The sequence below is a fragment of the Leptonychotes weddellii genome, chromosome 1 (genome assembly GCF_054177405.1).
Source record: "Leptonychotes weddellii isolate Sample4059 chromosome 1, ASM5417740v2, whole genome shotgun sequence".
In the NCBI taxonomy this organism is placed as follows: Eukaryota; Metazoa; Chordata; class Mammalia; order Carnivora; family Phocidae; genus Leptonychotes; species Leptonychotes weddellii.
Genome location: NC_138369.1, coordinates 12877727 through 12895609, shown reverse-complemented (window position 1 = coordinate 12895609; position 17883 = coordinate 12877727). Strand labels below are relative to the sequence as shown.

Here is a 17883-nt window from a genome sequence, read left to right as displayed (position 1 = left end):
AATATGGATGAGCCTTCAGAACATTATACCAAGTGAAAGAGGCCAATCACCAAAGGTCACATATTGTATGATTCCACTTAGATGAAATGTCCAGAATAGGCAAAACCATAAAGACAGCAAGTAGGTTAGTGGTTGCTGGGGGAATGGAGGGAAGTGGGAAAGGGATTGACTGCTAACAAGTATGGGATTTCTCTTGGGAGTGTTGGAAATGTTCCAGAATTGAATAACAATGATGGTTGTAAATACTGTGAATATGCTAAACACTACAGAATTCTACAATTTAAAATGGTAAAATTTTTGTTCCAGGAATATTATCTCAATTTAAAATCATCATCATCATCATCTTATGTAACTGGTATGTTAATAAAATACAATTTTTGCTAAAATCCAAATACAACTTTTTAAAAATTTATCCTTTAGGCTTCCTTCCAACTCCAAAATTACCTGACTCTAGTCTCAGTGGGACCCAGGGACTCAGACGACCCTTAAGTTGTCGACCCCACCTGCCTTTGGAGACGGGTCGGGTGACCAGTGATGGGGCCAGGTTCTTACATGAGGGCTTGGGTGGGAGTAGGGAGGTTGGGGGCGGGTCAAGCTGGGAAGCCAGGAGAGGGAGAGGAGGGATTAGTCAAGGCTCCCTGCCTCCCTCTGAGACTGTACACAACAGTCTCCCCTTATCTTCCTCTAGCCTTCCGGGCAGGGCAGGTGTTTCAGTTTCTTGAAGTGCAATATGCAACAGAGAAGTACCATTTCTGCCTCGAGACGCATGTGAAGAGGTGTAGATCTAGGTGAGTTCCTTCACAAACATTTCTAACTTATGTTTTCCTCTGATGTTAATAGCTTGTACCAGGGGTTCTTGAACTCTAGGTGGGCATGAGAATCAACTGGAGAGCTAGTAAATATGCAGAGTCCTGAGCCCTACTTCCAGAGGGTCTGAGTCCCTAAGTCTTGGGATTCCCCCAAGTCTGCATTGCTAAAAAGCTGGTGCGTGCGCTTTGAGTAGACCTATCACGTATGTGTTTTTCTTTTTCTTCTGCTGAAGAAAGTATAGGGGGGTTATCTGGTTCCTAGCCTTTAGGTCAGGCGTTATTATTATCAGTGGTTGTGTTTCTCGATCCAGAAATCTATTGTAGACTGGAAAGCTAAATTTGCTCTTTTGGGGTTGAGGTGGGCAAGCAGAGACAGGGAGGGAGAGCAGTGACAGGCAAAAGGGGACAAGGCTCCTAGAATGTAACTCACAGTGGTTTGGGGTTTGGCACCATTCTCCCTTGTTGTCCCTGAGACCTCCCAAGCTCAGACCAGAAGCACCTGTGACATTTTGTGTAAAGGAATGAATAACCAACAGAAAAATGGAATAGTTTTTGTAGATGCCCAATATCCCTTTAATTCCTGATTTGCTCAGAGTTTACATCATGAATCGGTATTGGGTTTTGTCCAGTACTTTTCTGCATTGATCAAAAAATGTAATACAGTTTTTGTCTTTATTCTGTCAATATGGTGACTTAAATTGCTCGATTTTTTTAAAGATTTTATTTATTTATTCGAGGGAGAGAGAGAGCAAGTGAGGGGAGGGCAGAGGGAGAAACAGACTCCCTGCTGAGCAGGAAGTGCAATGTGGGGCTCGATCCCAGAACCCTGAGATCATGACCTGAGCCAAAGGCAGATGCTTAACCAACTGAGCCACCCAGGCGCCCCTAAATTGCTTGATTTTTCAAATGTTAGACCATTCTCATATTTCTGGGATAAAAACCACTTAGTCGTGATGTATTTTATCCTTTTAAAATATATTTCTGGATTTGACGTGCTAACACTGTGGTTAAGGAATTTTGTGTCTACGTTCATGAGGGATATTGGTTTTGTAGTTTCCTTTATTGGATGTTTTTGTCTGGTTTTGGTATCCGGCCTATGCTGGTCTCCTGAAATGATTTGAGAAGTATTCCGTCCCATACCTCAGATCGTTTGTATAAGATTGTTGTTATTTCTTCCCTAAAAGTTTGACAGAATGCATGAGAAAAATCTAGTTCTAGAGTTTTCTTTGTGAGAAAGTTTCTTTTATAGTTAATTAAATTTCTCTAATAAAGGTAGGACTTTACAGATTTGCTGTATCACCTCGTGTCAGCTTTGGTAGGTTGAATTTTTAAAGAAATGTGTCCATTTTATTTAAATTGCCAATCTAATGTAAAATTGATCATAATATTTCTTTGTTAGCCACTTAAAATCTTCAAGATCTGTTGCAATGCCCATTCTTTCATACCTGCTGCTCAGAATTTGTCCTCTCTCTTTTTGCTCTCAATCTAACTAAAGTTTTCTTACATTTTTAAAAATTCTTTCCAACAACCGGTTTTGGTTTTGTACATTTCTTCTCTTTTTATTCCTTATTTCTTTGTTTCTTCTTTTATCTTTATTTCCTTCCTTCTACTATCTTTGGGTTTAATTTGTTCTTTTTTTTCCCCCAGCTTCTGAGTCATTGATTTTAGATCATTAATTTTAGACCTTTCTTTTTTCTAATATAAGCGTTTAAAGGTATACATATCTAAGTTTGCTTCGGTTGTGTGCCATGAATTTTGATATGTGCTATTTTCATTATTATTTGGTTCCAAATATTTTACAGTTCACCTGTGATTTTTTTTCTTTGATTCAGATTCTTTAGAAGTATGTCGTTTTGCTTCCAAATTATTTTGGCTTTTCCAGATATCATATTGTTATTGGTTTCTATTTCCTTTTGGGTCTTTCATAGAGTTTGCCTTTCTCTGCTGAGATTTTATCTTTCCATTCATTAGAGATATATTTTCCTTTAGTCCCTTGAGCACAGTGAAGGGAGTTGCATTTCCATGCTTATTCACAAATTCTAACATCTGGGTCATCTCAGGGTCAGTTTCTTGATTGGTTTTTTTCTTTTGAGGATGGACCATGTTCTCCTATTTCTCCACATGCTGAGTGATGTTGTATTGTATGTAGCCTGATCATTATGGATGCTATGTTGTGCAGACCGAATTCTGTTTCATTCTTCTGAAGAGTAATGATTGTTTTATATGTTGTTTGTTTCATCACACAATTATTGTGGCCGGCTCAGTCTCTAAACTCTGCCTCCCCTGAAGTGGGCAGCAGCTCAATTTCAGTTCAGTGCCTCCGGCGTTCATGGGGCATCCATGGTTCAGAGGTCAGCCAAATATTTGGGCAGAGTAAACACACGGATCCTGGGGTTCTCACTCTCTAACCCTTTCCTCTCTGTGATGTCCCCTAGTTCCCTTTTCAGTGGCTCTAGTTGCCCTAAGCTCAGCCATCTGGTTTTTCAAGACCAAAATATTGTGACTTTGCTACTGGAATTTTAGCTGCCCCTTATGACTGGCTCCTGCCCCCAGGCCAAAGCCAAAAAGTGAGAATCCCACCTGTGCCATTCAGCTGCTCTCCTTTTTCAAATGCCTGGTCCCTTCCAGTATTCACCATCTTTTGGTTGCTCAACAGTGCCTGGAGGAAGGTTTTGGGTTCAGGTTTGGTTTCTGTCCCAGGGTTTATAGTTCTTATCTGTAGAATAGTTGGTCACATCTGAGCTTACTCAACCATTACTGAGAAATGAAACCCACTTATATTATCTTCTCCATAGTAAATAATTCAATACTTGATAACCTCTTACCAACCCATTCAAGCTGCATCATTCAGGACCACAGATCAGGAAAAGACTAGGTGAAGTGGGAGAAATGGAAGTTGAATAGATTGGCCACTGGCTCCCTGTCATCCCAGACCAGTGCAAGGATTTCTTTTATTCTGGAGAGTTGAAGAGAAAATATGAACTCCGCTAAATATAGAGACATGTGATTATCTTGTCTTGGTGATGCAACACAAATCATCAGCCAAGGAAGCCAAACCAGCTCTATGTTGATTTGTTCTGTATTCATGAGAGATGTTACAACACTGAGAGTTTATAAAGCTACTTGTTTTTGGTAAATTGAAATAAAAGTGGGACAAGATATCTTCTTTGTCAGGAGAAGCCACTTAATTTTGAGAAATTTCCAACCATGTTGCTGGGCTGCTGATATTAAGAAGATGGGTCAGGGGCACCTGGGTGGCTCAGTCGTTAAGCGTCTGCCTTCAGCTCAGGTCATGATCCCAGGGTCCTGGGATCGAGCCCCACATCGGGCTCCCTGCTCTGCGGGAAGCCTACTTCTCACTCTCCCACTCCCCCTGCTTGTGTTCCCTCTCTCGCTGTCTCTCTCTCTGTCAAATAAAATCTTTAAAAAAAAAAAAAAAAAAAGATGGGTCAGCCTACACTGGCCCTGGGTCAGGGGAGGACAAGAGCTAGGCAGCAGACTTTGGGAATCACCTGTATGACATGAGGGGTGCTTACAAGGCCCCTGTCCCAAAATATCTGCATTTCCAACTAGTCACACTACAGGAAATCCCAGACATTTGTACAATTTCTATTCATTCTATATTATAAGCCTCTTGCTGATAGAGACTATTTATCAGTCATGTTTCCACCCTAGAATCCAGCATCTGTTGCAGGGCCTGGCATGTGTCAGAAGTCATCAAGCACTATTGGATTGACTCAGATGAGCTCCTCTTTAAAATGTAGGCTCCCACTTTCTAAGTGTCAAAAAAAAAATATGAAAAGGCATGGACAGAATTAAAAGCTAAGAAGCACAACAGGTTGACAAGACTAAAAAGTGCTCTTAAAAATCCATAAGAAAAACACTATTATTCCAAGGAGAAAAATGAACAAAATCCATGAACACTTTCAAAATAAGAAACACAAGCGGACAGTAAACATGCAAAAGCTTATGTAGTCCTCTTTGGGAATCAAAAGAATACAAAAGAAACCAACCATATGTATATTTTCGAGCATCCTCACTTTGGTGTTTGGAGACACAAATTGACTTACTACCTAGACTAGGACATGTCTGAGACTCCCTTATTATTCCTCCCATCCCAAACTAGGTAAGTGAAAAACTCAGGCTATTTCTCTGTTTCTCCTCCTCCGAGTACAAGGCAGGAGGGCCTAGGTTTGGCTCCGGGCTTAGCTCTCCTTCCTACTTATTGGCTTTATACCGTCGAGAAGGTCACTTCACTAGTCTGAGCCTTGGTTTCCTCTTCTATAAGGTGGGGGGGGGGGTGCCTTACAGACAGTCACAGGACAGAAGGAGCTGGTGAGTAGCCTGTGCTAACACAGTGCCTGACACGTAGTAGGTCATTAGAAGGCTCTGACTTGGTGCAGGCAGCTCCAATCTCCCATCTTCCTTCACAAAGGCTCGGCAGCTTCACTCACCTCCTTCAGCCAGAGTTCCGGCTCTTTAGTCACTCCCTTTCCTCTCCCTGGCCTTCAAGTCTCATGGTTTCCCAAACCTCACTGACTTGGAGGATTGAATCAATGTGACTCAGTACAGTTTCCTTAGCTACTCCCCCTCAACTGGACACTTAGGTTATTGCCATTGTTTGTCTCTATAGGATGTTCTGTAAACCAAACTCCCGAATGAGGCAGCTTTCTGCTCGGAGAATTAATCCTCTGTGTTAACGAGTGTGTGAACCAGCCTGATGCCATCTTGGACAAATCTGCCATGATGACCGCTCTGTGACCTGGAGTGTTCTTGAGCACAGTCCCCCCCCCACACACACACACCAGCACCACCATCACCACCACAATTCTTTGCTTTCGTCTAACCACTTGCATAATAAATTACCCTTAAGTATACACTTGGGGCATAATGGCCTTGATCTACTCTGGAGATATGGCTATGACACACAACTGTTCTCAAACATTTCCTCCCAGTCATCTCCCATTATGCACTCCCCAGCCTCTAGGACTATAAAATCAGGTCTTACAGGAGGTGGGGGTGTAGAGATCTACTCATCTTGCGGCCACCCAATGAGACACACTTCTGTCCATAAGGCCCCTTTAATAAACCATTTCTTGGCAAGCTGGACTTCGTCGGCCTTTTTCTTTGGCCTCATGGCTCCTTTGGCCTTTGGAGGTCACTCTACATATACTTTCCTTTCAGGGAATGTCTGTGTTAGTGACGATTAGAGACTGTCCCAGAGTCTCAGTGTTCATCGTAGTCTTGAGATTATTTCATACATGAGTTTACATGAGAGATGTTTGCTTCTTTCTTTTTGGACCTGTTTCAAGAGACAGCAAGTTTCCTGAAACAATCCTGCCATCAGGATTTCTGTACTTTATGGAAGAAAGGAAAGGAGGGAGCAGAGGCGGTAAAGAAGTGAGGGACAGAGGGAGAGACAAAGGGAGGGAGGCAGGCAGGCAGAGTAAATGCTCACTAGATATTTGCTAAATAAATGAAGGAACAATTTGGGGATCATTAGCCTTATTTTATAGACGAGGACCTGAGGTTCAGAACGCTTAGTTAGCTTGCCCAGAAATATAGTAATGGGGCCCAAATTTGACCTCAGTTCTTTGAATCCAGTTCCATTGCTCTTTCTCAAACACCTACTGGGAGACCCATCTAGCTTAGTGCTACTCAAATGCCAGTCTCCAAGGAGAAAGGGGGCATATGACAGAATGTAAATGAATACACCACTTCCTTCATCAGGAGAGCGTTGCTAAGAAAAAAAAACCTACCAAACTAAACAGTATGCTTAGTGACTTCATGTTCTGGCCAAGTTCCTAGTCTCCTTACAGAGAGGTCACCACGGGTAGCTGGACCATGGACCACACACTTGTTTTGTAATACGGGTCCTATGGATCCTAGCCTAACCACGTGGTTTGAAACTCTGCCTCTCTGTCATTTCAGATGCTCTCCTTGTCTGGATGGAGCCCTCAGGCACCCCAGAGTCCAGCACCTCTTTTGATTATGATTATCAGAGCTTTCTGTGTGAGAGCAAGACCTTCACCTTTGCCACTTTCAGCACCACCATCCTGTACTTCCTGGTGTTCCTCCTCAGCCTAGTGGGCAACAGCCTGGTGTTGTGGGTCCTGGTAAAGTATGAGAGCCTGGAATCCCTCACCAATGTCTTCATCCTCAACCTGTGCCTCTCAGATCTGGCATTCTCCTGCTTGTTGCCAGTGTGGATCATGGCGTACCACTGGGGCTGGGTGCTGGGGGACTTCCTCTGCAAGCTCCTCAACATGATCTTCTCCATCAGCCTCCAAAGCAGCATCTTCTTCCTGACCATCATGACCATCCACCGCTACCTGTCGGTGGTGAGGCCCCTCTCGTCCCTGCGTGTCCACACCCTCCAGTGCCGTGTGCTGGTGACCACGGCCGTGTGGGCAACCAGCATCCTGTCCTCCATCCCTGATGCTGTCTTCCACAAAGTGTTTTCTTCAGGCTGTGACTACTCAGAAAGCAAGTGGTTCCTAGTCTCAGTCTACCAGCACAACGTCTTCTTCCTGCTCTCCATCGGGATTATCCTGTTCTGCTACGTGGAGATTCTCAAGACCCTGTTCCATGCACGGTCCAAACGGCGCCCCCGGACAGTCAGGCTCATCTTCACCATTGTGGCAGCCTACTTCCTCAGCTGGGCGCCGTACAACCTGGTCCTGTTTCTGCAGACACTGCTGAAACTCGGGGTGATCCAGAGCTGCGAGCTCAGCCAGCAGCTGGATTATGCCTTGCTCATCTGCCGCAATGTTGCCTTCTCCCACTGCTGCTTCAACCCAGTGCTCTACGTTTTTGTTGGGGTCAAATTCCGCAGACATCTCAAACGTCTGCTCCAGCACTTCTGGCTCTGTGGGCACCAGGCAGCCAGCATTCCCCATCACTCTGCGGACGCCTTCAATTGTGAGGGTGCCTCCTTCTATTGAAAGGGAGTTTGGTGGTGCCAATGGAGGTGGACAGAGCTGCTGGAGAGGGAGCAGGGAGAAGTGGGGCAGAAAGGAGCATCATGGAGGGAATGCCATGGCCATGGGGATAGGGGTGAAAGAAATACCTTCCACCAGCAGGTCCTCCACGTCTCCTCTTCTGCAGACAGTGGCTCCCATCTGGAAACTTTATATTGCCATCCAGAAAAACATTTCTTGGATGCTGAGTTCATCATTCATTCCTTCATTAATTCATTCATTTAGACATTGCTTAGTCCAGAAGCCTCCAAAACTTGGAAGGATTCCCAGAAAGGAGGATCCTCCAAGACTTTCTGAGGGTCTGAGACTCAATGTGTTTGCTAATTGTGCAGATGCAGGCTGATGGTAGATGGTCTGTCCCCTGCCCGCCTGGAGGGTTGTGCCAGCTGACTTTGGAGGGGTTGGCTCTGCACTCCTCAGTGACTGCTGGGTGAGACTGTTCTGCCGGGCCAAGGTAAGCACGTCCTCAAATAAGTAAGTCAGAATGCAATCTGGATCATGAAAACCCACAACTAGATGGGAGACATGTTCCATGTCATAGCTCCAGTGTCTGCCACATGAACCAGCACCTGAATATTCAGTCCATAAATAATCTTTTGTGGAAAGAATGAATGCAATAAGCACCACCTTCTGCATGAAGCATTTGCTTGCAGGACATAAAGATAACGAGATACCGTCACGACCCTCCAGGTACCAACAGTCCAGGTCTGAAGGTCCAGATAAGTTAACACCCAACTTGGCCAAGGCATCCAGGGTGAAGATTCCTGCAACATCTCATCTTCTCTGGATGGATATTGAGCTGATACTTTAAATTCATCACTTTCTACCTAAAATGTTCTCCACCTGCTTGGTTGACAGCACCAGCTTCCCCCAGCCACCGACACTCCAAACCTGAGTCATCTCTGAGTCCTGCATTTCCCTTTCCTCCACTCCCACAGTGAAGTCTTGTTGACTCTGCCTTCCCCATGTCCCTCAGAGTTGTTCTTGCCTATATTCATTGCATGCCCATGATTCCATCCCCAAATGACCTCACTTCCTCAGCATCCTCCTGCTGCTCATCCCTTTCCCCACCAAGTGTCCTCTGAATGGACACCAGGGTGCTTCAGAACCCTTAGTGGCTCCTCATTATATGTAAATAAAGCCCAAACACCTCAGCAAGTCTTTCAGGGCCCCTGCAATCTGGTGCCAATGAACTTTTCCATTGTTATTCCACCTTCTGCCATCACCCCCATGTAGCTCAGGATCCAACCACAAAAGACCACACCCTTCTCCCATCCTTCCAGACACCCTTCCCCCAGTCTCCTCTGGGCCCCCATCATGCGGTCACCGGGCCCTGGAACACTTGTCCTTCTACTCCGCTACCTACAAGACCCAGCTGAAAGGCCAGCTCCTCAGGAAGCCCTCCCCTATCTGAAAATCGGAAGAGCACCCTCTGGCATGCTGTGGCACTCTGCTTGTCCCCTCTAAAATAGCATTTGTCATGCTCTGCCATGTGTCATAGTTACATTTGTTCTTGTCTTATCTTCCTGCCCCCTCAGACTGCAGAGTGCCTGAGGGCAGGAACCTGGTCTTGCACCCTGCCAAGCATGGGTCTTAGTGTTCTATCACTATGTATTGAGTGGGAGCAAAGAATGACAGCTGTCACTATTCTTCTAATTTATGCATTTTGGGGACCCATGCCTAGGGAACACAGTCTACCTTTCTTGCCTCAGGCTGCTAGTGTATAAATATTAACCTTTCTTCCCTAGTCTACGCTCTCAGAGCACCTTGCTTATCCCTCTCTGTGGCAATGGCTATACTTGACCTTCCTTTTTAGTTAGCGGTACACATGCCTGCCTCTCACACTGTCCCATAGTGTCACATCCAAGGACATAGATAAAACCCATCTTTGAAATTTTCCCATACAACACAGACTTTGTCCCAATCTGATTTAGCTCTGAAGTGGGGCCATTGTGATTCTGACCTGCACCCCAGTTAGGTATATTTGGCTGTAAGTCCTTGAAAATGAGAATTCCAGAGTCTTCCCCAGTCCCTTGAGCAGGACTTTGCACACAGTAGGCACTCAATATATGCCTGTTGTATAAAGTAGCTACTATTACAGCCCTCAGCTGGAGCCTAGAGAGCATGTAAAGCATTCACCCCTTCACTTCCAGCTATGGTTTCAATGATGCATTTGCAATTGGGTGGCCAGCTTTAGAGGCATTTTACCTGGCTGGGGAAGACTGAAGGTCTAATTTTAAAAATTAGGCCAGTAGCACCTGTTGGAGAGGACTGGGTAGTGTACCAGTGAAGGGATAAAGCTCTCATGGACTTGCCAACTAATAGGTGGGAACGTGACTCAGCACGGATAGAAGAGACAGCAAAAGGAAGGAGACAATGAGGTAGTTGTGGGCTCAGAGCTAAGCCCCTTTCAAACTTAATACTCTTAAAGTTTTGTTCAACTTTTATTCAGAGGGCAGGCTGAGCCCAGGGAGGAGAAGGGCAGAGGACTCCAGCTCCAAAACCAAAGCAGTTAACCCCACTCTTCCTAGAAGGCAGGTTTTGGGGTCTTGCATTACTACAGAGCATGCCTTTTGAGAGGTTCGCTTCATTATCTCATCCCATCCCATTCCTTCACATCCAAAGATGTTTCGCTATTTCTTTCAACACATTCAGCCATACCCCTGAGAGCATGTCACTAAATACAATCATATCCATCTCCTTACATTTCTAGTGATGTTTTGTCATCCCCAAGGGTAGAGAGTGGAGCGTCTTCTCCTAATCTAGTTCCTTGGGAATCCAAGGGGGAAGGCACAGAGAAGCAGAGGTGTGAATGGGAAAACAGAGGGGCATCCTATCAGAGAGGGAGACGTGGGCAAGACAGCTGCAAAGCGCAGCCAAAGAACTGCACACGAGTGGCCACTCTCTACGTACCTTGACCACACCCTTGTTGGCCACAACCTCCTGCTTTCCCCCTCTCCACCCACAGAACCATGGTTCCACCTCAGCTAGACTCTTGTGGGCCTGTCCCTCCCCCTCTAGTCAATCAAAAGTGATCTGGACACAGGATTGCCGATCTCCTGCTGCTCCAGGCACATAAAACATCCACCCTGGTTCCTAGGGAAGATGTCTTCACAGCATTTCTACCTCCCCGCTCTCTCAGACAAAATCAGGAAGGGAGGAACCTTGCTGGTCTCTGACTAGGAACTCCAAGCGCAGGGCAGCCCCAGACCTCAGATGACCCTAGCCAGAGTGGAAGTTCCTCAAGAGCACAAGGCTCCTGTTGCAGGTCTAGAATCTCCCTCGGTGCCCCGTGGTGTTTGTGGTTGGTTGAGTAAGTGGATAGGAGACCATCTTTTTGGCTTTTTTCTACTTCTGTTTTTTCTTTCCACACTTGCTTACATTACATCTTCTGGTCAACCCCAGGCACCACCCAATGGCTTCCCACGAACACTTCCCTAGAGCCCATCAGCCCAGACATTGCCTGGTTTGCTGAACTTCTGACAGCTCTCATTTGTGGAACCTACCTGTGACAGGACAAGGAGGCCCATGAGTCTGGAAAAGCCCAGCAGAAGATATCCCAAAGTAGACTACCCGAGAAGGCTCTCAGGATCTGAGCCCTAGACCCAAACCCCAAATCCAAGCTCCTTTACTGACTCACAGTGACCTTGGGCCTCTCAGACCCTCAGTGTCCTCATCTGTAAAACTATGTATATGCCAACAACACAAAGACAGACTCTACCCACATGATGGAGGTGCACATGAGGTCATATGCATAAAAAGTACTTGCTTTGCCAATGATTCAGCTCCAAATAGGAATTACTACTGCAATTGTCTCTTAAAGACAGAAAGCATCCTTGTATCGTATGCGCAAATAAAAGATTAGCACGTATGGACACACCTCTGGCTGTGTTCCCCTCATTTCTACCCAAGGTCATTATATAAGACTCCTACAATTTCTCTGCTTATGGAGGATCTGGGTTAGGATTTAGGGTGGAGGGAGGAATACAGGAGGAGGATTGGAGATAAAGTGTGGAACAAGCCTTGTGTGGCTCTGGATGGTGGGAAATTGGCTCTTTTTAGGCCTTAGGCAAAATCGTCCAGGAAGCCAACTGTGTCTTGAGTGCTCCATGGCTCATCTCTCCCCTGGCCTAAGTTGGCTGTCTCCAAGTCCAAGGTTTTTTCCTATTTCATGACCCATTCTGTCAGAATAAGGACTTTTCAGTGATCAGCCTTCCAATCAGAAGGAATGATACCCTTCATGCTGGGAATTTGGGGGATCCTGAAAACTTGGTGGAAGATACTTTGAAGGTTTGGGGGAAGTTTGGGAAGGGGAACAAGGGTTATCCTGAACTCCCCTCTCTACCTTGGGGCCAGCCCAGATTTTAGGTGTAAGGTGGCTGTAACCTCCTCTTCCATACCCCTAGCCCCTCCACAAAAGAAAGTGTGGGACAGAAGGACAATGGCAGCTTGGTTCCTTGACTTTGACTGTATCAGAAAATCAGACTTGAGCATCACTCATAGTTAGAGAGAGGATATGGCAGTGGGTGGGCATGGAGAACTGGATAGTTGCAAGGATTAGAGATGGGGCCAGGAGGTAAGAGGGGGTAGGTAGACCTCCAGAATGTTCCTGGCCACACGTGGAGGCCTACTCTGTGTGAAGGCAGCGGGAAGCCCTTGTTGGGGGAGGGGTATAAGACCGCAAAGACCAATTAGCCCCATTCTCAAGTTGGCCAGGCTCTGGTCATTCCTATTTGGGGAAAGATTTCCATAGGGTTACTCTAGTCCCAGGGAATTGCTGGCCCTCTTTCCAGATGACTTGGATGAACCTTCTTGACTCAGAGAAAATTACATGGCTCGATTGTCCACACAATTGGGAAGGCCCACCCTGAAAACGTCACCTTAAACGTGTCATTAAAACCATTTCAAAGCACTTTGCAATGAACTACGGGAGTTTGGGGAAGAAATACCCACCTATATCTTTCCCCTCACTTTGGTTATAATTGGTTCAACAATCTGCCTCTGATTTTTTCCAATAGTAAGGATAATGTGAGTTTAAAAAAAAACAACACTGAACATTACTAATTTTTCAAAGTATCTTCTGTTTATTTGAAAATTAGAGGAAACCCACAAATATTGGTCTTTATAGGAAGTCACATTCACCTTTCTGGCTGGATCTTTAGCAAACCACTTCCCCTCCTTATTTACTCAGCGTAACTGGAGAGGTTTAAACTCAGTTATCTCTAAGATCCCTTCCTGTGATTAAAAAAATGAAGTGTATGGGTTTATAATTTCATGAGTTGCATTTCCATGAGGTTCTTTAGGGGAACAAACCTATAGTTTCTGGCACGTATGGGTTGAACTGTGTCCTCCTCCTACTCCCCACCAAATTCTTATGTTTAAGACCTAATTCTCAGTACCTCTGAATGTGACCTTCTCTGTAAAGATGGTTACTGCATACGTAATTACGTAAAATGAGGTCATATAGGTGAGGACAGGCCCATAATCCAATAAGACTGGTGTCCCTATAAAAAGAGGACATTTGGACACAGACCGGGACAAAGGGAGAATGCCATGTGAAGACCGGAGTTATACTATCATAAGTCGAGAACACCAAAGATTGCCAGCAACCACTAGAAGTTAGGAGAGGCATGGAACAGGTGCTCCCTCACAGCCTCAGAAGGAGTCAACCCTGCAGACACCCTGATCATAGACTTCTGCCCTGGAGACCTGTTTAAGCCACCTAGTCTGTGGGACTTTGTTCGGCAGCATGAGCAGGCTAATATAGGGCACCAAACTCCGTGGGTATGCAGGGAATTCTCGTGCATCTCAGAGCCCCTCGTGAGGCTTCAGTGTCTACCCTGCCCACACAGAAGATTGCATCTGACTGAAGACACACACAGGAGATTGGAAACAGACTTTTATTGAGATCTGCTCTGTGCCGGGCCCCATTTTTACATCTCATAACCACCTTGTGAGGTTTCTGTTTCCCACTTAGACCAAGGAGGGCATCAGGGCTCAGAGGGGTCACATTCCAACATTCATAGCCCCAATCACGTGGGGTCACTGCCTGAGGCAAGAGGTCACAGCTCCGAGGATGTGGGGTCACAGGCCCTGGCCCAAGGGGTCACTACTCAGAGGACATGGGGTCATGGACCTGAACATGGTGTCACCGCCCCGAGGATGTGAGCTCACAGTCCTGATCAAGTGGGGACATGGCCTCAAGGACATGGGGTCAAGTCCTCTGGCACGTGGGGTCATGACCTATTCACTGGCGCCACGTCTCTGAACATGTGGGGTCACAGCCCCAATCACGTGGAGTTACAGTCCCGAGGCTGTGAGGTCACAGTCCCGAGAAAATGGCACTAAAATCTGACATTAAAATCTCTCCCATCCATAATATGTCACAAAACCTTTCAGACTGTGGTTGAAACAATGACTTTCCCTTTGCCATCCTCCCCCTCTTTCCTCTTCCTTTCATAGTTTTTAACAAGAAGGGAAGTCACTTCCCTGCCACCCTCACAAATTGGCTAGTCCATCCATCTAACCACTGATTTATCTATACCTAATTAATTTATAAAAGAGCACTAATGACATGCCATAGCCTAACCTTAACTAGGAAATCTATTTCCTTTCCTGTATGATCCCATCCAGGCAATGTTGGGGCCATGGCACCTGACTGGACACCGCCAGCTAAATCCTGTGAGATTGAAAGCTATTTCTAGATTGAATGGTGGGAACAAGGGCAGACAGTAAAGGATGGTGCAGCCAGAGCTAAGGAATGACAAGAGCCCAGGCTTCAGTCACAGGCTGAAGTACACCGCGTCTGGATGCTCCTCTGTCTTGTGTCCATAGCAGACGTCATGAATGAACAGGTTTTGTTCTCGAGTCCATCCTCAGAATACCTTGCAACTTATAAATAGAAAATAGAACTTATAAATAGAAATCGGGCCGAGAGTGGGGCAGAAGTCAGGGATGGTAGTTTATTCATTAACATTTACTTTTTGAGCACTGAATTCCAGTAGGTCCCGGTGTTAAGAAGTGAGGGGATCAAAAGATGGGAAGCCCAGCAATACATAGTGCTTTTCATTTAGCCTGCCCAACGTATCAAAAATATTATCGTTTCAACATGTATTCCGTATAAAAGTAGTAAATAAGCTATTTCATATTATGTTTTTCATACGAAGTCTTTGGAAGTCAGGTGTATTTCTGCACTTACAGCCCATGTACGATTCAACTCGAACTAGCCGCGTTTCAAGTTCCCAAAAGCCGCACGGGGACAACACTGCTTTCAAGGTGCCACATAGATAATCTGCGGACACACGAGTCCGCGGCGACCGCAAGGCTTAAGCTAGGGCCGGTGGCACCGCGGCGCCAGTGGGAGATGCAGGGAGCGAACCAGGAGTCGTAATCGGAACCCCGGTGCTGTGGGGTCCGACGGGACTTGTAGGCATCGGCCCTTGCGGAGCATGACGGGAGTTGTAGTCCGCGCCCGCCTGCTGCGGCTCTGCGTATCATGGCGGGCCACGCCGCGCTACCGCACTCTTCCGCTGGGCCCCAGAAAGTTTCGCTTCTGCCCAGCGGTGGACCCACGAGCGCGTAAGTGCCGCGGGGGGCCGGCCGGACCTTGGGGGAGCCTGGGCCGCTGTCGGCCTCGGAGCTGAGAACTTCCCTCCGGGCGCGGCTTCTCACCTGTTGCCCTCACCGTCCCCGCCCATCCCGGGTCTCCCCCAGACCCCGCCGAGACCTTGCCCTTATCCAGCGGGTCTGGGAGGCACCTCGGGCCGGGGCTGAAACTAACCTGGAACCCAGGCTGCCTCCGGTGGTCAGTTAGAAAGACCCCCAAACACCAGTTCCAGGACCTCCGATGCCGAGGGGCCGGCAAGGAGCCCACCATATGGGAGTCTCAGAACAAGCCTTGGATCCTTTAGGCACAGGAAGACAGGTCCCCAGAGTTTCTGCTTGCATTGTCCGGGAGGCTGCTGACCTTAAAAAGCGAAGTTCCTGGCTTAGCTGGGCCGGGACAGCGCAGACCTTTTCATTTCGCCCTTCCACCCATAAGGGGACAATTCGTTCATCCCGGGCCATCTTCAGGCCGTGGTCCATTCTCCTTACCTCGTGTTCACGTGCAGGATCTCGAGATAGCCCCCCAATGATCTTTCCTGAAACACCTGTGGTTTTGGGCTTGTGGTGTGGCCGCCTGGGTCTTGGGCTAGATAAGAGTCCGTGCTATCCAGAACCTAGGGTGGGGGTTGTTGTAGGGGGAGGGCTGGGTTTTATTTTATTTTTGTGTAAGGAAAGTGTGTTCGGTTGACACATTAACCACGTGGTTCCCTGTTAATGCACATGTGTCCTCTGATGCCTCTTATCACTCCTCACAGCTCCCATTGGCTGCCCCCTCTAGAGAAAAATAGAACACTTACAGAAACTGCTTTGTGTTGGCAGCGGTCTCTGCCCCTCTGCTTGTCTTACTGCCCTTACTGCGGGCAGTTTCCTTTCCCACAGAGAAATGGGTCAGGGGCTCTTTGAGGGCAGAGGATCAGGCTGTAATCTGCTCACTGCCCTCCTGCGCCTGCAAGCCCTGTGGTCTGTGTAGAAAGCTTTACTCGCTTGCCATCTGCCTAATGCGGCTTCCCCTGCTTGTTGGTGCCGGGAAAGAGCCATCTGGCTGAGGTTTAATGCTTTCTGTGGCTCCCACCTTCGCAGGTGGGCCCGTGTTGAGTGGGTTCCACTCGACCCTCCCTTCTGTGACAGCCGCTCTTCATCAATTACTGAATGCCCTGTCCAGTTGTGGGCCATCGTTGTGATCATCCTGGAAATCAGAACTAATTGTTTCAGTGAAGGGACGTGGCCTTCTGTGATTACAAGGATCTGAAACGGCTCTTGCTTTAGGAAACAGATTTCCTGCTTCTATTAAAAGTGTTCATCTTTGTGTAGTGCTTCATTTAGCTTTTAAATTGTTTTCAGTATTTTATTAGGAGCACATAATCATTGCAAGAATTGTGTAGTGAACATGTGCCCACCTATTAGAGTCCACAAGTCGTATTCGACTTTGATTATTTTTGTAGTTGCTTTAGAGTCGATCCTCTAGCTACTCCTTGGACGGTTCTTGCTCCTTGTGGCTGGTTCGGGGGCAATAGCAAGGATTCAGGAACCATGCTTTTAGCCTGGTCCTTTTAGGGGAAGATGGCCCCCACAGATGTTTGTGATCAGAGGAACCACCCCAAACAGACAAGATCAGAGTAGCTGGTGACATTGACCTGTATCAGTCACCGAGGCTGTGGGCTGCTGCCTCCAGAACGCGTAATAGGCACCCGAGAAATGGCAGTCCCTCTCTTCCCTTTAGGGGAGAGGTTTGGCTGATGGGGAGCCTGTATTTTCTGGTGATTCCAAGGATGACTTTGGTGAGTCAAGACTGGAATGTCTTTAAACACGAGGCAGAGGAAGCATATTGCCTAGCTGTGGTCTCGTGGTGAAAATCACTGATAGGAACTCAGAGTTTGGGGCCACATTCACTGGAGCAGCCCCAGGACACACAGCAGGTCAGGGGCATTAACGGTGCCTTGTAACCAGCCAGATGCCGCCGGTGAGCAGAGATGAGTGGTGTTTGGCCTTGTCCGCATCTGCTCACCTAGTGCGGAATGTCACTGTGTCGCTCCAAAAATGAACAATATTTTCTACTTGTGATCTCAGTGCCAGTTTTTTGGAGTTTTTGTTTGTTCGTTCGTTTTTATTTTTAAAGCTTTTGATTGGTATGAGAGTCTCTGTTTGAACAAGTAAATAAATCAGTAGGGTGGATATTGAAATGTTTCCATGGGTCTGTCTTTAGCCTTTTGCTGCTTTTAGACATACTGTTTGTCACTGGACTGACCTATAATATGAGCTTCGGCCTCAGAGCACATGGGTTCATGGCTTTTACGAGATGAGGATGGTAGAGCGTGCTCAGTGGGGCAGGAGGTGTTTTCCCCGCTTCCACATGTTGGAGCCAGTCAGCCTGATGGTTTTTGTGACCACCAATGGTCCTCCCTGTTCACAAAGGCCTTTGTGGCATTTGAAAGACACCAAGCACCTGTTTCTAGTTTGGCCAGATCCTGTTTGCAGGGATGAGGATGTGT

General features: G+C 46.8%; 2 protein-coding genes and 1 long non-coding RNA gene across 5 annotated transcripts in view; 2 read left to right on the top strand and 1 right to left on the bottom strand.

Annotated features, from left to right (window-relative positions):
• The first annotated feature begins 465 nt into the window (after nt 1–465).
• Nucleotides 466–11824, top strand: XCR1 (X-C motif chemokine receptor 1). Its single transcript, XM_081816588.1, has 2 exons — nt 466–788; nt 6741–11824. Exon 2 carries the CDS (start codon nt 6758–6760, stop codon nt 7751–7753), a length of 996 nt encoding a protein of 331 aa, XP_081672714.1. The 5' UTR covers nt 466–788; nt 6741–6757; the 3' UTR covers nt 7754–11824.
• Nucleotides 11825–13673: 1849 nt separating this feature from the next.
• Nucleotides 13674–16055, bottom strand: LOC115943612 (uncharacterized). Its single transcript, XR_004078207.2, has 3 exons — nt 15884–16055; nt 15570–15755; nt 13674–14680 (listed from the first exon to the last, which is right to left on the bottom strand). It is a non-coding gene; the product is annotated as an uncharacterized LOC115943612 (long non-coding RNA).
• Nucleotides 15223–17883, top strand: part of FYCO1 (FYVE and coiled-coil domain autophagy adaptor 1) — a 74571-nt gene continuing 71910 nt past the window's right edge. For all 3 annotated transcript variants that reach the window (XR_014144437.1, XM_081816554.1, XM_081816562.1), the window contains exon 1: nt 15223–15367. The gene's annotated coding sequence lies outside the window, so the exon portion shown is untranslated. The remainder of the gene's footprint in view (nt 15368–17883) is intronic.

What these genes read in the sequence shown, in the direction of transcription:
- XCR1 (XM_081816588.1), top strand. Translation starts at nt 6,758, where the DNA reads ATGGAGCCCTCAGGCACCCCAGAGTCCAGCACCTCTTTTGATTATGAT.